The sequence below is a fragment of the Canis lupus genome, chromosome 32, assembly GCF_048164855.1.
Source record: "Canis lupus baileyi chromosome 32, mCanLup2.hap1, whole genome shotgun sequence".
Lineage (NCBI taxonomy): Eukaryota > Metazoa > Chordata > Mammalia > Carnivora > Canidae > Canis > Canis lupus.
Window position 1 is genome coordinate 13,092,127 of NC_132869.1, and position 24,444 is coordinate 13,116,570.

Below are 24,444 nucleotides of genomic sequence, written 5' to 3' on the forward strand. Positions count from 1 at the left end.
TGTTAATTTTTTTAATTATTAAGTTTAACAATATAGTATATATCTTGTCTGAAGACAAGCCAAGCTCTTCAGAAGTGATGAGTCTCTTCAAGATATATTTCATAAAGCATGACTAGCCAACTTTCTATCAATCACGTTAACAGGTATGAGCCCAAAGTCTCATTTTACACCTATAAATTTAACTTCCATCCCAACTAAACCTTTATAAAATCATAAAAAGCACCAAAACCTAACTGGTTCATAATTCATTGCCCCTCCATTCCCATTTATTTTCATCTTATCTTCTGTGAAGATTGAAATGACAAGGACAATAAGATCAAAAAGAAATTTGGGGATAATCTGCCCAAGATTACTAAAAATCAATCATTTAATTCAGAAATTTTATCTCTCCCCATACTTACAAGTAGTCCTGCTTACAATCCTAAGGAAGAAAAAATCATGTCAATGATTCAACATCCACTTTGTCAGCTCATGATCAGTTCAATGCTTTCCAATTCTAACCTTCACTTCCCCAACTCTACTTGAGACAATTCTCAGGATGGGTACTCCTAGTTCCACAGGTCTATACTAAAGAAAGGGCCCAGAGTCTTGTCACATTTTTCAGAAAGATTATTACCTTCTGATCTAGAGATGTCTCTTCTTATAGTATTAGTGTTATTTTTTTTTAATGCTTTCACCTTTTCCACAAAATACAAGATGAACGTTAATGCTTAGTGTGTATATCTGAATGCTATGGGCAAAATTAGCCAATAAAATGTTCTATTCCTCATTCAAAATTAAGAATCTTGATACTTTGCCATAGCAACAGAAGAAAAATATTAAGCACTTAGGAAAGATACCTTTTCTATGCAAGAAATACATACCTTACAAATCCCAAGCTTTATTTTGTTCCTGTTGGCATCCATCTCTTCCCAGACATCCTTCTCCTGGGGACGTGGGTGTCCCAAAGATCCAGGCAATTTATCTGGTGACACACCAACAGGGATGCCATTCTCCCCATCACTAAGCTGTTCATCTGGAAACACTTCATCTGTATTTTCCCGAAGCAAGTCTCCTGGGATGGGAGTGGCATTGGCAATTCTAAAAATGTGGAGTGAAAAAAAGGTAGAACTTAAAAACACCAGAATCAAAATTACTATGAGACTACCCTACATTTTGTTTCTGAACTTAAATGATGAGGTTTATACATAACTAAAAGAGTAAAGCAAAACAAAAATAAAACCTCAGAAACTTAGGCCAAGCCAATTCTACAAAATAAAACTTTTTTTTTTTTTTTTGAGCAGGGGAGGGGCAGTGGAAAGGAAGAAAGAGAATCTTAAGCAGGCTCCTCATTCAGCATGGAACCCAATGCAGGGCTCAAAGACCTGAGCCGAGAAATCAAGAGTTGGATGTTTCACTGACTAAGCCACCCTGACTCTCCAAAACTTCTGTTTTTGATTAGGAAAATTTTTAACTCATAATTTTTTAAATTTTTAGATACAAATTTTAATATAATAACTTATTGATTTAAGAATCACTTTATTTTTTTTAAGATTTTATTTATCATGAGAGGCACAGAGAGAAAGGCAGAGACATAGACAGAGGGAGAAGCAGGCTCCTTCACAGGGAGCCTGATGTGGGACTCGATCCTGGGATCGGGATCACACCTGAGCCAAAGGCATATGCTCAACCACTGAGCTACCCAGGTATCCCTTAAGAATCACTTTAGAAGTTAGAAATATTGGGATCCCTGCGTGGCGCAGCGGTTTGGCGCCTGCCTTTGGCCCAGGGCGTGATCCTGGAGACCCGGGATCGAATCCCACGTCGGGCTCCCGGTGCATGGAGCCTGCTTCTCCCTCTGCCTATGTCTCTGCCTCTCTCTCTCTCTCTCTCTCTCTCTCTGTGTGTGACTATCATAAATAAATAAAAATTAAAAAAAAGAAGTTAGAAATATTTGGTCTATTTTCTAATAAGTCTTTATCAATTTTAATATTTTCTACTCTTTATCCATTTTTTTGCTGAGAGAGTAACAAAAACTATAAACAGAAAAATGTCAAGTATTATAATGACATAAACTGGTATGAGATCAGTTATATTTTTTAATAGTGTAATATATATATTTGTTTCTTCATTTACAGACTTTTTACCAAGCATTTACTATATGCAAGGCTCAAGGGACATAGAAGAAAGGAAATTCTTGCCCTCTGGGGAAAACTAGAAATACTGTAATTATACAGTTCATACAGTTCTGCATGAACTGACCAGGAACAAAATAAAAAACATTGACACAAGTCGATATATTTATTTCAAAGTGGTTTCACGTCCTATTTACATTACTGGTCATCTCTCCCTTAGACCTGTAGCCCATGAGGAGCTTCTTGTAGTTCTCAGTTATCACTCATTGAGTGATCAGGAACCCTGTCAGCTCTAATGTTCTGTAACTCTTTGTATACTAGTTTGTTTTGTTTCTGAATATTGCTGACTGAACACAATATTTACCACACAATAAAATCTTTTCTTAGAAGTGACCTGGAATGTCTAAAAGCAGAAAAAAAAAAACAGTTTTCAGTAGACTATACTAATATACACAATTATGATGAGTGGTAAAACAGGCATCTTCTCAGTGAACCACTCCAAGAGTAACAACTACACCCTGGCCTAGATGTCATCAATATGTCATGCTGTGGGAACAAAAATCAGTCATTTTTCAGGGACTTGTTCTGCCAGAGATGATGACCTTTGCTACTATCACTCTCTACTGAGATCAATAGCAGAAGATGAATCTCTTATCAACATGTTATATAATTTAGAAAAACACTGATAATAGCTCCCAGGACAAAACCTTATAGCCCTGTAAGACAGTTCTTATAGTTCTGACACTGGGTACATACTGAAAAGCTAGTTTGAAAAAAAGAAAAAAGAACAGAGAAAGAAAGAAAGAAAGAAAAGGCAGTTTGGCCTAAAATAGTTAATATGAAAGGAATTATTATAAAGGTAACTGAAGTTCAAAAGTAAATAAAGTACATAAATAATACTCTCACATATACTTTTGTACTCATGCTCCTGAATGTGGTACAATTTTTCTAGGAAGGAATTTCTTTCTTTCCTTATCTCAAACTCCAAGTCTGGATAAGTTATAGGAGAAGGAAGAAAATAGTAATTATGTAAGGAATAAAAATGGGGGAATAAATGCAGAGAGAAACCTGAGTCATGTGGAAGAGAGCCCAATGCAGGGAAGATGTGAGAGCCTGTGAGGAGGTCTGAAAAATTTTTCAGATAGAAGTTCAATATACTTCATTGATTGATGCAAGGCATTACAATGGACACTAACATATACATGCTACATGGTAATGTAAATGTTTACTGAAAGAATTCCCTCTATTCCAGAGGAAAGGGAATGGCAAAAGAGTCAATATTTGAACTCAGGAAGGTCAGTCTGCTAGTCCCACATTTTTTCCCCATATTAATCAGTAGTCTTCCAAATTCTTTTTTCCCTATGCCTCGCTACTATTCTGCTTCTTTCCAACTACCCCAATTCCTTGGCATTTCCTCCTCCACTCCTAAGGAAACAAAGCACACTTCCACCTAGGAACTGCTATTTTTACTCTATCCTAGTTTCCTTCTTCTTTCATATGCTGCGGGCTGATTCCACGCACTTCAAGGGGCTCTCACATCTCCACACAGGCTATCTTCCACATGACTCAGGTTTCTCTCTGCATTTATTCCCCCTTTGTTACTCCTTACATAATTACTATTTTCTTCCTCCTCCTATAAACTCTGATCCAAATCTGGATTTTGGGATATGGAAAGAAAGAAATTCCTTCCCAGGAAAATTATACTACATTCAGGAGTCCAACAAGTATAAAAGTATATGTGAGAGTATTATTAGCACATGGTCTGTATTGGGTGTTTGCAGGTAAGGTATAAATTACAGAAGCAGATTAAGGTGAAAAAGTAAGGACACGTTTGGAAGAATTGGAGAGATGTCAAGAAAAGTAGTAAGAACGCACATCCTTTTCACACTCCCTTCCCCATATTCTAAAACAAGGGTAGGCCAACTAGGGCTGTGGGCCAAATCTGACCTGCTGACCTATTTTTGTAAATCAAGTGGCATGGTGCAGTCATGCTCATTCATTTACATACTGTCTGTGGCTGCTTTAGCACTAGAAAGGCAGTGGCAGTGGTGACAGAGCAGAGCCCACAGATATTTATCTGGCCTTGACAGATAAGGATTGCTGAAGAGTCAGTATTTTATTTTTTTAAAGATTTTATTTACTTATTCATGAGAGAAGAGAGAGAGAGGCAGTGACATAGGCAGAGGGAGAAGCAGGCTTCCTGCAGCAGGGAGCCCGATGTGGGACTGGATCCCAGAACTCTGGGACCACGCCCTGAGTAGGAAGCAGATGCTCAAACACTGAGCCACCCAGGCATCCCTGAAGAATCAGTATCTTAATTCAGAGGTCAGCAGATTCACTCACTTCTTAAATGGTAGGATTAAGGGCCCTGATACTTTTCAGGCTAATATCACCTTAACCAGATTAGCAACATTAATACCATCAGTGATAGGACATATGATATCATGTAGCTCCTTTGTTAATATCATAAATCTCCCTCTAATCTCAGCTTTAAATGTGAAACAGAATAGTTTCAGGGGCATCTGGGTGGCTCAGCAGTAGAGCATCAGTCTTAAGCTCAAGGTATGATCCTGGAGACCCAGGATTGAGTCCCACATCTGGCTCCCTACATGCAGCCTACTTCTCTCTCTGCCTGTGTTTCTGCCTCTCTCTCTCTCTCTCTCTCTCTCATGAATAAATAAAATCTTAAAAAAAAAAAGAGAGAGAGAGAGAGAGAGAGAGAGAGAGAGAGAGAGAGTAGTTTGATAGGTCTCTAAGTTTCCAGGAGGAAATGTCTTTGACATTTTTGTTCTTGGAAATTTCTAGTTCTATTGCAGTGTGGTCAGATAGTACAATACTTCTGCTTAATGGAACTACTTATATGCTTTCTTGGTGACCTAAGAACTGATCAGTTTTTATTAATGTTCCGGGGCACTTGAGGGAAGGCACAAGCTCTATATTATCAGGGTGTAGCATTAAAAAAAAATGCAAAACATCTATCTTACTGATTATATTTTTTGTCTATTTCTTATTCTTTGCTTGATCGGTCTTATACTGAATTACAGATTAAGATCTCCAATTACTCATGTGTTTCTAGCTATTCCTCCCTGAACCTCCTGTAGTTGTTGCTTCCTAAAAGTGACTGATGGAATTCTGGGGACTAAATATTAACAAACACTGTACTATGTTCCACTTATGAATTGCAACATTTAGCATTAAATAGTATCCTTCCATCTTTGTAACTTTTATTTGTTTTGTTTTGGCTTGAATTCTACTTGTTTGATATCAGGATCATTATTCTTTTCTATGGCTCCCATTTTTCTAGTATATCTTTGTTCATCCCTTACTAAAATATTTTTTAAGCACATCTCTTGTATATAGCATATGTATTTAACTATCTAAGCCAAATTGAAAATATTTTTCATTGATCAGTTAAGCCCTGCATATTTATTGCTATGAATATGTCTGGTCTCAACTCTGTCACAGTATTTGATAATTATATGTATTCTGCTATATTTGCTGTATTTCTTTCTCTACAAGATGGATCTTCTTTGCCCTGTCACTTCTAGACTTTTTTTCTTTCCTTTTCTGTTTGGCTGTTTGTTCTAATGGTGTAGTTTGGACATACACATTTAAAATGCTCTTTGTCTCATTTTCTTATCTCATCTTGCCACTGAGTTTCTCGGTTTTCACTAGTATTGTCTTGTTTTCCTCCTTCAGGGACTCTAATGAGTGCTACCTATCCAAATTCCATTTGTACTACTTTATCTCTAATCCTTTAAATTTGGGGGGTGTAGGGTGGGAGAGGGGCAGAGACAGAGAGAGAGAATCTTAAGTAGATTCCACACTAAGTGCAGAGGTGGACATGGGGCTCAATCTCACCACCCTGAGATCATGACCTGAGCCAAAATCAAGAGTCAGACATTTAATAGACTAAGCCACCCAGGTGCCCCTCTAACCCTTTTAAATGATTTTATTTTCATTTTCTTAGGGATATTTCTCCCTCTAACTTTATTCAGTGCCCTCTATTAAATTTCCATTTGAGTATATTCTCCTTTGTACACTTAATAATTTCTTCACTTCTAAGATATCTTTTTCTTCCATTTCTTTCCCGACTTCAATCAACTCTCATTTCTTCCTCTCTCTCTTTTTACTCCTTTTCTTTTTTCTCTCATACTTCTCTCCTTTGTGGTCTATTTCTGTTCTTCGTTTTTAAATTTTCTGATTCAAGGTGGGTATCCCTATCTTCAAATGCACAAGTATATTTACTTCCATTTGGGGTTTTATTTTATACTTTTCTTCTCCTTCATGGCTGCTTCTCTAAGAGGAAATTTCCTTGGTATGAGTTAGATTTTCTCTTCTGATTTTTTTCAGTAACACTTTATGGATCTTTGAAATATTTTTCTTGTTCATTTTTGTGGCATTACAGTATTTCATGAGATTTGTAGTTTAATTAGTACCCTCTTGTATCAATATAGCAAAGTCCAAACAAATTAGGGGATTTTTATTTGTTTTTATGGTCAGAGAGAGACAGTATTCTCTGATTTTACAGTTTTCCTTTTTATAGGCAGCTAAATGTTAATTTCTCCTTTTGCCCTTCTGTGATTATTGATGTACTGCCATCAGTTTGAAATTGATCTTTTTTGCCAGTTCTGTGAAAGGAGATCTGAGCCTTTTCCGTATTTTCTTTTGCCAGCTAGCACTGAAGCTTTGTCAGTAAAGGGAAACTGAAGAGACACTGCAGCAGGAAAGTATTACACTCTGAGTTCCAGTGAGCAGCTTGGAAAGTTTCTCCAGCATGTGTGACTCTCCCTAGCACAAGGATCCTGCCGTATCCCAACACCTTTAACACCTGTCTCCTGCAGCACAAAGACAACAGCAACCAACAGCCTCCCTGAGCAATCCCCACTTATCCAGAAGCTTTATGGCACAGTATCTCTGGTGAGACACAACAGCAAATAGCTTTCTATGACATCCCAGAGAGCAGATTTCCACTAAGGCACAGAGGGCAGATTTTCAGTGAATTTTACCAGGCATCAGAGTAACTTCCCTGCCACCCAGTGAGCAATGGATATACCCTTTTCCAACAAGGTCAGGACCTCAGCCCTGGGTCGGGACTGGTAGAGCTCTTCCTTGGATGCTTAATTTCAGCCCTAGCAGTAGGAGCTGTACTTTATATTTGCTATCCCTGTATCCTCTACTATTTCCTACTAGTATATCCCACATTACTCCATTTCCATGATATAATTAATAATTCCTTGTGTCACCTTCCCCTGTTCAAATTAGTACTTTCTCTCTTCTGATTGGAGCCAAACATAAATGTTTTTTCCTTCACTGCTCAACTGATAAAAGGCATTCCTCCTTTCTCTTTTATCTTCTTTCTTCCAGAAGCTATATGTTTTGAATCATGCCTATTTTTACCTCTCTGTTGTTTGTGATCTTACCTACCTGAATACTTTCTAGTAATTACATTTGTAGGATGGAATTAGTTTTTCTGGTGGTGGTTTAAGATCAACCATAAGCCCTATTGCTAATTCTTCTCCTCCTCACAGTTTTTATTGATCTGCTTCTATAGAGCCTTGGGGCAGAGTTGAGTGAGGTAGGAGTGTAAGAGAATTGGTGGTTTTTGGTTTCTCTTTTTTCTTATTTTGGAGTTAAGGCTAGGCATCCTTTGTCTTCAAATTATGTTAAGGACATGGTTTTTCTGTAGTTTTATTTTTCCTTTTTTATTATTGTCTTCTCCTTGGAGAAAACATTTGGAGGAAACTAAAACTGTCTTCACTGACTTCAGCTACCCTGAAGTCCTTATCACCTGCATTTCTACAAGTTTGAGACACATCTACTTCTAACAACAATCAAAGGAAAAGGAGCACAAAGGAATTAAACAAGAATCAAAATTTCTAGACAGGCTCCAGCTCTGTTGCTAATATTTATCTAAAGTTAGATGATTCACTCAGTCAGTATTAGGATTATCACCTCATTCATTTGTTTTTTAAAAGACAGATAGAGGGGATCCCTGGGTGGCGCAGCGGTTTAGCGCTTGCCTTTGGCCCAGGGTGCGATCCTGGAGACCCGGGATCGAATCCCACGTCGGGCTCCCGGTGCATGAAGCCTGCTTCTCACTCAGCCTATGTCTCTGCCTCTCTCAATCTCTCTCTCTCTCTCTGTGACTATCATAAATTAAAAAAATAAAAAAATAAAAGATAGTTTATTTATTTATTTGTGTATTTATTTTAGCGAGTACATTTAAACAAACCTCTGTAATGATTCTAATGTAGCTAAGACAGGATCTGCCACTTAGAACTCTCAGACTAGCTAATCAAGGATATCATCTCCAGTTATATGAGTCCATGTAAGTTTTTCTGATTCAATAAACTCTAGTAGTCCCAACTTTTAACATAAAATCAAACAATGGATTAGTGATTAGCTGTCCCAATTAGCCTCCTTTACATGATGATTTTTCCCTATTTACTTTTTTCTTTGTTAGTCAAACATTTTAAAGCAACCAGAGCAAGTAAAAATGGACCAATACAAAAAAAAAAAGGACAATCCCCCAATTTATTTAATAACAAACAAAAGCAGCTGTATTTAGTGCATGTGGAGAAGAAAAGAAAACAACACAAGATGATGGAAATACACCATTACCTGTTTCTAATATACTTTTTAAGTTAAATTACTTTCTTAGAGGAAGCAGCTACATGGTTTGTTCACACTAAACTTAAAAACAGTACAGCTACGTATAAGTGTGGCTCATTCTTTCCATATATTCTTTAGAAGTAAATGCAAACCAGGGGCGCCTAGGTAGCTCAGCCAGTTAAGAGTCTGACTCTTCCTGGGATCGAGTCCCGCATCGGGCTCTCGGCATGGAGCCTGATTCTCCCTCTGTCTGTGTCTCTGCCTCTCTCTCTCTCTCTCTCTCTCTCTCTCTCAGCATCTCTCATGAATAAATAAATAAATAAATAGATAAAATCTTAAAAAAAAAAACAAACAGTCTAACTCTTGATTTCAGCTCAGGTCAATATCGCAGGGTGCGGGACTGCTCCGTGGGGAGTCTGGTGGGATTCTGTTCCTCTCCCTCTACCCTGACCCCAGCAATCTCATTCTCTCACTGCCAAATAAATAAATAAATAAATAAATAAATAAATAAATAAATAAATCTTAAAAAAAAAAAAAGGTAAATGCAAACAATTCCTTCTCATTTTGAAGAAAACCCATTGTAGAGGGGTGGGGCAAGATGGTGGAGGAGTAGGGTCCCCAAATCACCTGTCCCCACCAACTTACCTAGATAACTTTCAAACCATCCTGAAAAACTACGAATTTGACCAGAGATTTAAAGAGATTACAGAGCAGCCCAGGTGGTGCAGTGGTTTAGCACCACCTTCAGCCCAGGGCCTGATCCTAGAGACCAGGGATCGAGTCCCACCTCGGGCTCCCTGCATGGAGTCTGCTTCTCCATCTACCTGTATCTCTGCCTCAATTTCTCTCTGTGTCTCTCAAAAATAAATAAATAAAATCTTAAAAAAAAATAGAGAACATCTGGAACACTACAGAGAGAAGCGTTTGCTCTTCTAACAAGGTAGGAAGGCAGGAAAAAAAAAAGAATCAAGTGGGAGAGGGGCCCCGTGAGGAGCCGGGCTAAGGGGGAGGGTGGGAGCCTCCAGGACAGGAAAGCCCAGCCCTGGAGAAACAGGAACTTTAAAAATCCATGCTGGATTCTTCCCGGACAGAAATGCACTTAGCAGGGAACTGGGGCAGAAGCCCAGGAGGGACAGTGGAGCCTCCAGTCTCCTGGGGTCCCTAGGAGAGGAAGTGAGCCCGGGGAAGAGCGTGCCACACACCGGGGGGCCAAGTTTGGTAAAGGGCTGGAGCATGCCCAGTGAGGCCTTGGGGAGCAGCTCAGGCGGCAGCTCCTGATGGAGGGGGCTGCACCCTGCTGCCTTTGGGAGCCCTGGCCTGGGAGCACAATTGCAACAGCGCAGGCCGGGGATACCAGGGCGCCGGGGGAACAGAGCCAGGATCCTGCACTACCCCTGGGACAGACAGAGGCGGGGAGGGCACAGGACAGCAAAGATGCTCCTGCAGCTGGGGCGGCCACAAGCTGTGCAGATCAGTGCCCACCACCACACCCGGAGCATCCTGGCCAGTGCAGACAGGGAAACTGCAGTAGTTACTGTGGGAGCAGACTCCAGGGTGGGGGAGCTGGCCGTTGCTAGTGTGGTTGTTCTTCCTTGTGTCACCGTGTGCCTGGGACAGAGAGAGGCCACCAGGGAACAGGAGCCTCATGGGATAAACAGCTCCCGCTGAGCCCGGCACCCAGTGGGAGGTGGGGCAGCTCCCCCAGGTGCACACACACAGCAGCCGCTCCCCCAAAAGACCAGCTGGAAGGACAGGGGAAGAGCAAGTTCTTGACTGAGAGGTGCTGGAAAGCTTCAGGGGAAGTTGAGGGATTTACAGTATATAGAACAAGAGGATACCCCTCCTTTTTTTTTCTTTGTCTTTTTCTTTTCTTTTTCCTTCTTTTTTCCAGTACAACTCGTTTTTAGCCACTCTGCACTGAGCAAAATGACTAGAAAGAAGAACTCACCACAAAAGAAAGAATCAGAAACAGTACTCTCTCCCACAGAGTTACAGAATTTGGATTACAATTCGATGTCAAAAAGCTAATTCAGAAGCACAATTATAAAGCTACTCATGGCTCTGGAAAAAAGCATAAAGGATTCAAGAGAGTTCATGACTGCAGAATTTAGATCTAATCAGGCCGAAATTAAAAATCAATTAAATGAAATGTGATCCAAACTGGAGGACCTAACGACGACGAGGGTCAATGAGGTAGAAGAAAGAGTGAGGGACACAGAAGACAAGTTGATAGCAAGGAAGGAAGCTGGGGGAAAAAAGAGAAAAACAATTAAAAGACCATGAGGAAAGGTTAAGGGAAATAAATGACAGCCTCAGAAGGAAAAATCTACGTTTAATTGGGGTTCCAGAGGGCACCGAAAGGCACAAAGGACCAGAAAGCATTTTTGAACAAATCATAGCTGAGAACTATCCTAATCTGGGGAGGGAAACAGGCATTCAGATCCAGGAGATAGAGAGACCCCCCCCCCGCCCTAAAATCAATAAAAACCGTTCAACACCCCGACATTTCATAGTGAAACTTGAAAATTCCAAAGATAAAGAGAAGATACTTAAAGCAGCAAGAGACAAGAGATCCCTAACTTATATGGGGAGAAGTATTAGGTTAACAGCAGACCTCTCCACAGACACCTGACACGCCAAAAAGGGCTGGCAGGATATATTTAGGGTCCTAAATGAGAAGAACATGCAGCCAAGAATACTTTATCCAGCAAGGCTCTCATTCAGAATAGAAAGATAAAGAGCTTTCAAGAAAGGCAGAAAATGAAAGAATATGTGACAACCAGCTCTGCAAGAAATATTAAGGGAGACTCTGTAAAAGAAAGAGGAAGGCCAAAGAAATAATCCACAAAAACAGGGACTGAATAGGTATTATGATGACACTAAATTCATATCTTTCACTAGTAACTCTTAACATGAATGGGCTTAATGATCCCATCAAAAGATGCAGGGTTTCAGACTGGATAAAAAAGCAAGATTTGCTATTTACAAGAGACTCATTTTAGACCTAAGGACACCTCCAGCCTGAAAATGAAAGGTTGGAGAACCATTTACCATTCAAATGGTCCTCAAAAGAAAGCAGGGGTAGCAATCCTCATATCAGATAAAGTTTATCCCAAAGACTATAGTAAGAGATGAAGAGGGACACTGTATCATACTTAAAGGGTCTATCCAACAAGAACATCTAACAATCAAGAATATTTATGCCCCTAATGTGGGAGCTGCCAAGTATATCAATCAATTAATAACCAAAGTAAAGACACTGTTAGATAATAAAACACTAATACTGGGAGACTTCAACACGGCGCTTTCTGCAAATGACATATTCTAAGCACAACATCTTCAAAGAAACAAGAGCTTTAAATGATACACTGGACCAGATGGATTTCACAGATATTGACAAAACTTTACATCCAAATGCAACTGAACACATTCTTCTCAAGTGCACATGGAACCTTCTCCAGAACAGACCACATACTGGGTCACAAATCAGGTCTCAACCGATACCAAAAGATTGGGATTGTCCCCTGCATATTTTCAGACGATAATGCTTTGAAACTAGAACTCAATCACAAGAAGAAATTTGGAAGAAACTCAAACACATGGAGGTTAAAGAGCATCCTGCTAAAAGATGAAAGGGTCAACCAGGAAATTAGAGAAGATTAAAAAGATTCACGGACACTAATGAGAATGAAGACACAGCCGATCAAAATCTTTGGATACAGCAAAAGCAGTCCTAAGAGGGAAATACATCACAACATAAGAATCCCTCAAAAAACTGGAAAAAACTCAAATACACAAGCTAACCTTGCACCTAAAGGAACTGAAGAAAGAACAGCAAATAAAACCTACACCCAGCAAAAGAAGAGAGTTAATAAAGATTCGAGCCGAACTCAATGAACTAGAGACCAGAAGAACTGTAGAACAGATCAACAACACCAGGAGTTAGTTCGTTGAAAGAATTAAAAGATAGGTAAACCATTAGGCAGCCTTATTAAAAATAAAAGAGAAAAGACTCAAATTAATAAAATCACAAATGAAAAAGGAGAGATCACAACCGATGTCAAGGAAATACAAACGATTTAAAAAACATATTATGAGCAGCTAAACGCCAATAAATTAGGCAATACAGAAGAAATGGACGCATTTCTGAAAAACCACAAACTACCAAAACTGGAACAGGAAGAAGCAGAAAACCTGAACAGGCCAATAACCAGGGAGGAAATTGAAGCAGTCATCAAAAACCTCCCAAGACACAAAAATCCAGGCCCAGATGGCTTTCCAGAGGAATTCTATAAAACGTTTAAAGAAGAAACAACACCTATTCTAGAAGCTGTTCTGAGAGATAGTAAGGGATGGAATACTTCCAAACTCGTTCTATGAGGCTAGCATCACCTTAATTCCAAAACCAAAGACCCCACCAAAAAGGAGAATTATAGACCAATATCCCTGATGAACATGGATGCAAAAATTCTCAACAAGATACTAGCCAATAGGATCCAACAATACATTAAGAAGATTATTCACCATGACCAAGTGGGATTTATCCCCGGATGCAAGGCTGGTTCAACACTCGTAAAGCAATCAACGTGATAGGTCATATCAACAAGAGAAAAAACAAGAACCATATGATCCTCTCAATAGATGCAGGGAATGCATTTGACAAAATACAGCATCCATTCCTGACCAAAACTCTTCAGAGTGTAGGGAGAGAGGGAACATTTCTCAGTATCTTAAAAGCCACCTACAAAAAGCCCACAGCAAATATCATTCTCAATGGGGAAACACTGGGAGCCTTTCCCCTAAGGTCAGGAACACCACAGGGATGTCCACTCTCACCACTGCTATTTAACATAGTACTAGAAGTCCTAGCCTCAGCAATCAGGCAACAAAAAGAATAAAAGGCATTCAAATTGGCAAAGAAGAAGTCAAACTCTACTTCTTTGCAGATGACATGATACTGTACATAGAAAACCCAAAAAACTCCACCCCAAGATTGCTAGAATTCATACAGCAATTTGGCAGTGTGGCAGGATACAAAATCAATACCCAGAAATCAGTGGCATTTCTATATACTAACAATGAGACTGAAGAAAGAGAAATTAAGGAGCCAATCCCATTTACAATTGCACCCAAAAGCATAAGATACCTAGGAATAAACCTAACCAAAGAGGTAAAGGATCTATACCCTAAAACCACAGAACACGTCTGAAAGAAATTGAGGAAGACACAAAGAGATGGAAAAATATTCCTTGCTCATGGATTGGCAGAATTAATAGTGTGAAAATGTCAATGCTACCCAGGGCAATTTACACATTTAATGCAATCCCTATCAAAATACCATGGACTTTCTTCAGAGAGTTGGCACAAGTCATCTTAAGATTGTCAGGAATCAGAAAAGACCCCGAATAGCCAGGGGAATACTGAAAAAGAAAACCAGAGCCGGGGACATCACAATGCCGGATTTCAAGTTGTACTATAAAGCTGTGATCATCAAACTGTGGTACTGGCGCAAAAATAGACATACAGATCAATGGAACAAAAGAGAGAATCCAGAAATGGGCCCTTAACTCTATGGTCAACTAATATTCGACAAAGCAGGAAAGACTATCCACTGGAAAAAAGGACAGTCTCTTCAATAAATGGTGCTGGGAAAATTGGACAGTCACGCGCAGAAGAATGAAACTAGAACATTCTCTTATACTATACACAAAGATAAACTCAAAATGGATGAAAGATCTAAATGTGAGACAAGAATCCATCAACATCCTAGAGGAGAACACAGGCAACACCCTTTATGAACTTGGCCACAGCAACTTCTTGCAGGATACATCTATGAAGGCAAGGGAAACAAAAGCAAAAATGAACTATTGGGACTTAAGATTAAAAGCTTCTGCACAACTGTTGGGGATTTACCCCGAAGATTCAGATGCAATGAAACGCCGGGACACCTGCAGCCCGATGTTTCTAGCAGCAATGTCCACAATAGCCAAACTGTGTAAGGAGCCTCGGTGTCCATCGAAAGATGAATGGATAAAGAAGATGTGGTTTATGTATACAATGGAATATTACTCAGCCATTAGAAATGACAAATACCCACCATTTGCTTCAACGTGGATGGAACTGGAGGGTATTATGCTGAGTGAAGTAAGTCAGTCGGAGAAGGACAAACATTATATGTTCTCATTCATTTGGGGAATATAAATAATAGTGAAAGGGAATATAAGGGAAGGGAGAAGAAATGTGTGGGAAATATCAGAAAGGGAGACAGAACATATAGACTCCTAACTCTGGGAAACGAACTAGGGGTGGTGGAAGGGGAGGAGGGCAGGGGGTGGGGGTGAGTAGGTGATGGGCACTGAGGGGGACACTTGACGGGATGAGCACTGGGTGTTATTCTGAATGTTGGTAAATTGAACACCAATAAAAAATTAATTTATTAAAAAAATAAAAGATAAAAAATAAAAATAAAAATAAATAAATAAAAGCTTCTGCACAGCAAAAGAAACAGTCAACAAAACTAAAAGACAACCTACAGAATGGGAGAAAATATTCGCAAATGACCTATCAGATAAAGGGCTAGTATCCAAGATCTATAAAGAACTTATTAAACTCAACAGTAAAGAAACAAATAATCCAATCATGAAATGGGCAAAAGACACGACAGAAACTTCACAGAGGAAGACATACACATGGCCAACAAGCACATGAGAAAATACTCCGCATCCCTTGCCATCAGGGAATACAAATCAGAACCACAATGCGATACCACCTCACACCAGTTAGAATGGCGAAAATTAACAAGACAGGAAACAACAAATGTTGGAGAGGATGTGGAGAAAGGGGAACCATCTTGCACTGTTGGTGGGAATGTGAACTGGTGCAGTCACTCTGGAAAACTGTGTGGAGGTTCTTCAAAGAGTTAAAAATAGAACTGCCCTATGACCCAGCAATTACAGTGCTAGAGATTTACCCCAAAGATACAGATGCAGTAAAACACCGGGACACCTGCACCCCAATGTTTATAGCAGCAATGTCCACTATAGCCAAACTGTAGAAGGAGTCTCATTGTCCATCGAAAGATGAATAGATATAGAAGATGTGGTCTATGTATACAATGGAATATTACTCAGTCATTAGAAATGACAAATACCCACCATTTGCTTCAATGTGGATGGAACTGGAGGGTATTATGCTGAGTGAAGTAAGTCAATCGGAGAAGGACAAACATTATATGTTGGCAAATCAATCTCCAATAAAAAAATATCCAAAAAAAAAAAGAAAAGAAAACCCATTGCAAATCTGACATCAACAAGTCGTACAAGTGCAAAACTCTCATTTCAAAGTATGATCTACAAATACTTTCCTAGAAAAGTAAATCTGAACAAAGACATATGTAAAAGCAATGTTAATTCAAGGAAATCCATAGGCTTTCTCCTATCTCAGCATTCTGTCATCTGAAAGAATGTGGATGAAATAAAAAGATATTTCTGTGAATATAGTGCACCTAAGTAAGCCACTGCTAAACAATCTGTGTAGGACATACCCAATTGCTGCTGGGGTCAAGCGAGTGTGCAACTGAGGGGTGGTAGAAGTAGTGGTGGTTGTTAGGGAGCCATCAGTTCCAGTCTTCTCCCAGTCAAAAGGGTCACTCTCAATTACTCCAAAGGTTTTGATGCTGTTGTCAAACACGGATGTCAGAAGCTAAACCATAAAGAAAAAGACTAGAGTAAGCTAACAATAAACACTGTCATTTTATTAAGAGAAAGCAGCCAGATTCACAAATTAGTTTCGTAATAGGATTCAAAAAAAAAAAAAAAAAAACAGGTGGTACAAATAGGGGAATATGAATAAGGACTATATGTGGATGATGATATTGAATTAATACTGATTTTTTCTCAGTTGAGGTACTGATTTGTAGTTATGTAGGAGAATGTCTGCTTTCATAAGATACATAATAAAGCTTCTTATCTAAAATATACTTTCAGATGGTTTAGCAAAAGGAAATTTGTGTTGCATGTGAAAATGTGTACTCAGCTTCAACCATCTATGTGATCAATTTTTTTTTGTCAAAAAGGAGTATTTTTATTTGGTTTGGCTTAAATAATTGAGCAGTGTTAACAGCTGTTATATCTAGATTAAGAGTTATAGAGAAGTTCATTGTGCTTTCTTACCATTTGGGGGCAGGTTTGAAAAATTCCTCAACTGTATGTGGTGTGGGTATATAAACACAAATTATCACAAAGAAATCTCTTTATTAAAAAAAAAAGAAATCTCTTTATTTGGTTTATTTCAAATATCTCATTTTTTGTCTTTATTAAAAAATTTTTTTTAAAGTAATCTCTCCACCCAACATGGGGTTTGAACTCAAAACCCCAAGATCAAGAGTTGCATGCTCTGCAGACTGGGCCAACCAAACACCCTGCATTTTTAGGTCTTTAAATTCCAAAACTCTGATGTGATCTAGATAATGATCTCACAAAAACTGCCCTTTACTGTTTCTGATTTTTAATTTTATGTTTATGGCTTCATTCTCTCCCCATCATTTCTCTTATCCTATTAGTGTCCAAGAATAAAGAATGATTTCGATTTCTGTCCTGAGCCATTGGGTATGGTGGTGCCATTTATTGAAATGTAAAGCAGAGAGTTTGAAGACTGGGATACTGGAAGTTTTAGGGAGGTTAGGGAGGAATAGGGTATATTACAAACTTAAGAGTCATCAGCATATAGATATGAATAGGTATTTAAAGCCATAGGACCAGATATCATCTAAGGAGAGTAGGTAGCATAGAGGTCCAACAGGAAAGGACTAAGGCATTCCAACATTTAGTTGGAAAGAAGACTCACTAAAGGAAACCAAGGATGAGTGTCCAGTGAGACAGAAAAACCAAGTATGTGCTGTTTTAGATGTCTACTGAAGAAAACATCTCACCAAGAAGGTGGCCAAAAGCTATCATTTGTAGATTTATGGTTATTTCTGATTATTTAATTGGTTTCTCTCTTTCACGGAGACTGTAAGCTCCAAGAGTCTGGCATATGTCTGATCTTGTTCATCATACTACCTAACACAATATCTTATGTATGAGTGCAGTGTTGTGATTTATAAGAAGTACGTTTGGTTAGTCGCATGATCAAAATATATTTCTTATATATGTTTGATCTTTGTCCACAATTTCTGGCTCACAGTCCCCAAACCCTTGAAATTTCCTGAGAAAAGAACAATAGGAGTATCTTTTGTTACTATACTATATTTGATCTATAGTCCTCATGTCCTGAAATCACTTCAGAGCCATAAAGTTGAAATGGCTCTCTTATTCATAACAAGCCCCTTTCCATCACCACTGGATTTTAGTCAATGAGGTGACTTTTGGAAAGCACCTATGGATAGGGGCTGGTCACTAGAGGAACCAACCATGTTATTAGAGAATTGGAACTTTCAGTCCTATCCTCTGGCCTTCCGGAAAGAGGAGAGGGGCTACAAGTTGAATCAGTATGATTTAACCAATCACGCCTACATAATGAAGTCTCCATAAAAACCCAAAAAGATGGGGTTTGGAGAGTTCCTGGTTCATAAACATAATGAAGGTGCTGAGAGAGTGGTGCCTGCAGAGAGGGCCTGGAGGCTCCACACCCTTTTCTCACACCTTGCTCTATGCATCTTTTCCATCTGGATGTTTTGGAGTTATATCCTTTGTATTAAATAAATCAGTAATCTAATGAGAAAACTGGTTTCCCAAGTTCCGTGAGCCACTCCAACAAATTAATCAAACTCATGGAAGAGGTCATGGGAACCTCTCAATTATAGTCACAGGTCAGTCAGAAGTACAGGTGACAGGACTTTCAATTGGCATTTGAAGTAGAGAGGGCAGTCTTTGGAGAGTGAGTCCTTAACCTGTAGAATTTGATACCATCTATCTCTGGGTAGATAGTGTCAAACGTGAGTTGCACTGTAGGACACCCAGCTGGTGTCCAGAGAATTGCTAGGTGGTAGTGGAGATGATGGGGAGTCCATGTTGGAATTATGAGTGCAGAACCTTTAAACAGTTACCCTAAAAACATTGAGAATATTTTTGATGATATTTACTGAAAGATTCCCAAAGAAAAAAATAATAAATGGAGACAAGGAAACTAAAAAGATAAAAGGAATTGGAAAAGGCGTGGTTATAAAACCTGGGATTTTTTTTGTTGACTTAAGTTACCTATGTTATAGCTTAGACTTCCCCAAACTGTCAAAGTTAGAGGGCTATAGAGAAAACAGAAGAGAGGAGTCAGCTACTGTGGGTAGCTCAGTCAGTTAAGCATCTGCCTTCAGCTCAGGCCATGATTCCAGGGTTCTGGGATCAAGCCCCACATCAGGCTCCCTGCTCAGCAGGGAGTCTGCTTCTCCCTCTGCCCCTCACCCTACTCATGCTGTCTCTCTCTCAATAAATAAAATCTTTAAACACACACACATACACAGAAGAAAGGAAGACATATTGAGACAGCATAAAGGAACAGAAGTGGCAGACTTTGTAGTTCTCTTCTGACTTTGGAAATGGTGGTTCTCAAAGAGCGAACTGCATGCTTCCTGAGAGATGGAGTCTCTATTCATGAGGCAGCAGCCTGCCTTGCTGAGTGAGCACTTAGACCACTACTGCATTTATAGTGCCCGTACTAGGCTGCCAAGGGAATAACCTGAAACAGTTTTTATGCCAGATGTCCTTTTACCATGAATTATTTTCTTGTATTTATCATAGTATTATTGTATGTCTTAGAAAATGTAGCATATGCCATTGGGCCTCAGATTTAAAAATCTGTTACTAAGACGGTGATACCAGAGACCAGCAGCAGGAGGCAGAACGATAGAAGGCAAGAACAACAGAAAGAGAAACCTTTCCTGGTCCTCTAATTTATGGGAGGTTTCCCCCTTGTTATTCTTTAGCCCAATCTCTGATTTTTTTGCTTCCTAACAGCCCAGCTATGTCTTCTGAGCAATTTAACTCCAATGCCATCAGCCAGGGGAATCCTAAAACAGCTAAGTTTCTCAAATCAAGAGGCAAGCCTGCTGCATTTTGATGTAATCTCTGTTTATACAGTCCCATTTCTAAACCTGGAAAGAATATTAACAAGATTAATAAGTTTAGTCAGCTTTGGATTTCCTCTCTATCATATCCTCTGATTTTAGCAATGTTGTGGCACTGTACGAACTAGCTGATATACACATTTTAGTTTCAGGCTCACCAACACTGTGGATATTTATAGGTTTTATTAGTCTTCTCAATTTGCTAAAAATGCTTAACATAACACTCTAATAAAGGTACTTTTATGTTCTTATGTCAGGATCACATGATTCTATTAATTACTAACAATGATTTTAGTCTTTCTTCATATAACTTTTTAGTTCTTTCACTGTATTTTTATTAATCAGTCATGTTAGTATTTATTTTACAGTGGCTGTTGTGTTTGTGGCCACCTCTCCAAAGAAGGCAAGATAGTGAAAAATGGAAAGAGCTTGAGCTTTTTTGAATGAGTCAGAAATTGGTTTCATACACCACTTCCAGCATCACTAGTTTTCCTGGGCAACAGGTCTAAACTACATCTCCATAAAATGGGACTAATAACACTACCCAGTTATTACTGTGACACTGTTGGGTATTATTACTGTGACACTACTGTGCAAAAGTACCAAGAGTTCTTCTTTATCCAATCTGATGCTGTTAGTTTCCCCTTAACTAGTAACTGTGTCACCTACCAGTGGAGTCTTGTGGTGGAATTCAAGGCTAAGATTTTCCTACGTACTCCTCAGAGTCATGTTCCTTTCTCAAAACACTTTGAAAAGGATTGTTTATATTATAAGGTGGCCACAACAGAATTGAATGTTTTTGATCACTATCTACATTTCTGAAAATGTTGGCCCAGCATTTTTTAAAAATCTGAAATAAAGATTCATAGAAAATTACAAAAATAGTACAAAGAAATCCCCTTCACTCAGTGTGCTCTAATAGTAACATCTTAAATAGCTAGAGTACAATATCAAAATCAGGAAAATGTCATAGGTACAATCCACAGAGCTTATTAGATTTCACCAGTTACACATGCACTCATGCATATGTGTTTCTGTGTGCCTGTATATAAATCTATAGAATTTTATTAACCTGAGGAGAGTCAGAGCCCAGCATCTTTTTGTCTCTTACAGTTGCTATATTCTTTCAGAATCTAATAATAAAAACAATATCCATTATAAGATCTCTTTCAATCTTGGCTATAATTCTGATAGCTTTACCTAGTTTAGTTTAACATATAGAAAACAGTATTTATGCACTTACAAGTTGATTTTTCTTAGATTTCCTGAGTAGGAGACTATCAGACAATCTAAGACTCGGTTCAATTTTTCCTTACATTTGTTGAAAATTTAAGTGTCAGGCATAGTGCGAGGATGGTGTGAGATAAAAAAAAAAGAAGACATGGTTGTACCTCCAGGACATAAAAGCAAGCTGGGAAGACACATTCATACATAAATATTAAGTACTGATAAACTTGGATGTAATTTCCCAAAACACCGTAACAGTATCCAAAAGCAAGTGTCAGCCATTATTCTAATTGAGACATGCATAAATAAAAGATTCCTAGTAGAGAACAAAAAAGCTCTTCTCTGCATCTGCTATCAGAGGGAGCACTAGCAGGCTCCTGGATGAGGTACTGGTCATGTGCAACTTGTTAAGATAGTAAGGTTTTCTGGCAAGAAACTCTGATTTTTGGGACACCTGCATGGCTCAGCGGTTGAACGTCTGCCTTCAGCTAGCTAAGGTTGTGATCCTGGAGTCCTGGGATTGAGTCCCACATTGGGCTTCCTGCATGGGCCTGCTTCTCCCTCTGCCTATGTCTCTGCCTCTCTCTCTTTGTGTCTCTCATGAATAAATGAATAAAATCTTGAAAAAAAAAAAAACTCTGATTTTTAAATATTTACAAAGCAGAGACATTCAAAATGAAAGTGGCTTTGTAAAGCAGCATCATAATAACAATTAGATTATAAAATATATTCACTTTAGACTTGGCTCAGAACATATAAGATATAATGTTATTTGACCTTTGATGTAGTTAAGAAACCAGTCATGCTAAATATTGGTGGGTTTTTTTTTCTTTTTTGCTTGTTGATGGAGGAAATTTGTTGTTTTCATCTACATGGTTGTCCAATGAGGATTTTTTTTCCTATGAGGAATTTAAAATTTTGAAAAGAACAGTAATTAAACTCAAATTCACAAATGGATACCAAACTGTAAAATTAGCCATATGGACAGCATTAGTTCACAAGAGCATTCAGATTCAGAGTAGAGTAATTTTTCTCAAAATGAAGTCCATAGCACGGCTCTGTGAGGGAGAGACAGAGCTCAGATCTTTTTGGAACCTGATGTCACACTGATACTAGTCATCAGAACACAGCAGTCACACCAACATCTTTCTCCTCTCTACCTATCTTCTTCTCCCACTCATTGCTTATGAAATACCAGAGAGCAAGAAAGAACCAGATTATTTATGGAATCTGTGAAGCAAAAAAAAAAGTTTAACCTGCTCTCTCTCTTCCAAAATTAGCAAAATTACTATACTTTATTTTGTTATTAGGTGACAAAAACACAGAGAAGCCACTAGGAGAATGTCCAAATGAAAAACATGAGAATAATTTGTTAATGTAAATTTAATTAATTATAAATCTAAGTTTCAAACTTAAGCTACTGAACACAATAGTCTTCTTTAGATTACAGACATAACTAAGTGGTAGGTGTGATAAAAATTGTTTTGCTTGCTAAACTCTTTTGCTCCCATGCAATCCCTATCAATAAAAAAATTTGCACCTACGGCAGGAAAGTTGGAACATTTTCCAGCTCGTCCTGAATTTAGCATTACAGGTTTGATTTCACTGTTTTATTACAAGTAATACAAACTCTGTTCATAAATACGTATGAAATATATATATAAGAACATATTCCAAAGCACCTTGTATACAGTGTATTTTCTCCATTTGTTAGAGTATATAGTTATTAACACAAATAGCCATATAGGAAAGGTGAGACGTTCACCCACCTAAGGTCTCTAAGGAACCAAGACTGTATGCTGCCTCTCTGCTTTCTATGTTGTTCATATCTTATACAAAAGCTGCCATTTCACACAGAAATAGTTATTGTGTATGAATAAGTTCACTGTGCTGCTAATAGTCTTTTGACTGGGAAAACTGACAACACTGTAGGATGTAAAAATTCCTTCAACAGAAAAGTCTATGTGTTGTACTTTGTAGATAAAAACGATAAACCAATATACATAATTTTTACAGGCACAGCTCAGAGATATTGTATTTGGGTTCCAGACCACTGCAATAAAGCAAATATCACAATAAAGTGAGTCAAATTAATTTGGCTTTCCAGTCCATATAAAAGTTATGTTTATACCATACACTATTAAGCATACAATAGTATTATATCTATAAAAAACAATGTATATATGCCTTAATTAAAAATATTTTATTGCTAAAATCTCAGCTTTCAGTAAGTGGTAATCTTTTTGCTGGTAGAGGGTCTTGCCTTGATGCTGATGGCTGCTGACTACTCAGGGTGGTGGTTATTGAACACAGGGGTGGCTGTGGCAATTTCTTAAAATAAGACAACAATGAAGCCGGCCACGTTGATTGGACTATTCTTTCACAAGTGATTTCTCTGTTCCATGTGATCCTGTTTGATAACATATTACCTACAGAAATTCTTTCAAAACTGGAGTCCATCCTCTCAAACCCTGTCATAGCTTTATCAACTAAGTTTATGGGATATTCTAAACCATTCATTGTCATTTCACCAGCCTTCACAGCATTATCACAAGGATTATATTCCACTTCAAGAAACCACTTTCTTTGTCCATCCATTATAGTTTGATCATGAGATCACAGCATTCAGTCACGTCTCCAAGCTCCACTTCTCATCCTAGGTCTCTTGCTATTCTCACCACATATGCAGTTACTTCCTCCACTCAAGTCCTGAACCCTCCACCCCCTCAAAGTCATCCATGACAGCTGGAATCAACTTCCCCCAGCTCCTGTTAGTGATAATATTTTGACTTCTTCCCTTGGAATCATCAATGTCTTTAATGGCATCTAGAATGGTGAGTCCTTTCCAGCAAGTTTTTAATTTAGTTTGCCCAGATCCATCAGAGGAATCATTATCTACAGCAGCTTTTGCCTTACAAAATGTATTTATTAAATAGTAAGACTTGAAAGTTGAAAGGACATCTTGAACCATGGGTTGCAGAATGGATACTATGTTAACAGCATGAAAACAACATTAATCTCATTTACTTCTCCAACAGAGCTCTTGAGTGACCTGGTGCACTGTCAGTGAGCATATTCTGAAAGGTATCTTTTTTTCTGAGCAGTAGGTCCTAACAGTAGGCTTAAAATATTTAGTAAACCATGTTGTTAACAGATGTGCTATCATCTGGGTATTGTCTCATTTATAGAGCACATGCAGAGCAGATTTAGCACAATCTTAAGGGCCCTAGGATTTTCAGAATGGCAAATGAACACTGGTTTCAACTTCAAGTCACCAGCTGCAGTAACTTCTGACAAAAGAGTGAAGCTGTCCTTTGAAACTTTGAAGCCAGGCACTGACTTCTAACTATGAAAATCCTAGACGCTCTTCTTCAAATAGAAGACTGTTTTGTCTACCTTGAAAATCTGTTGTTTAGTGAAATAGCCACC

General features: G+C 38.5%; 1 protein-coding gene across 4 annotated transcripts in view; it reads right to left on the reverse strand.

The window, feature by feature from the left end:
- Positions 1-24,444, reverse strand: part of TTBK2 (tau tubulin kinase 2) — a 174,096-nt gene that overhangs the window by 28,246 nt on the left and 121,406 nt on the right. For all 4 annotated transcript variants that reach the window (XM_072808944.1, XM_072808946.1, XM_072808947.1 and 1 more), the window contains 2 exons: positions 16,273-16,430; positions 864-1,080 (listed from right to left, as the gene is read on the reverse strand). In XM_072808944.1, the coding sequence (XP_072665045.1) occupies positions 864-1,080; positions 16,273-16,430 (375 nt within the window). The remainder of the gene's footprint in view (positions 1-863; positions 1,081-16,272; positions 16,431-24,444) is intronic.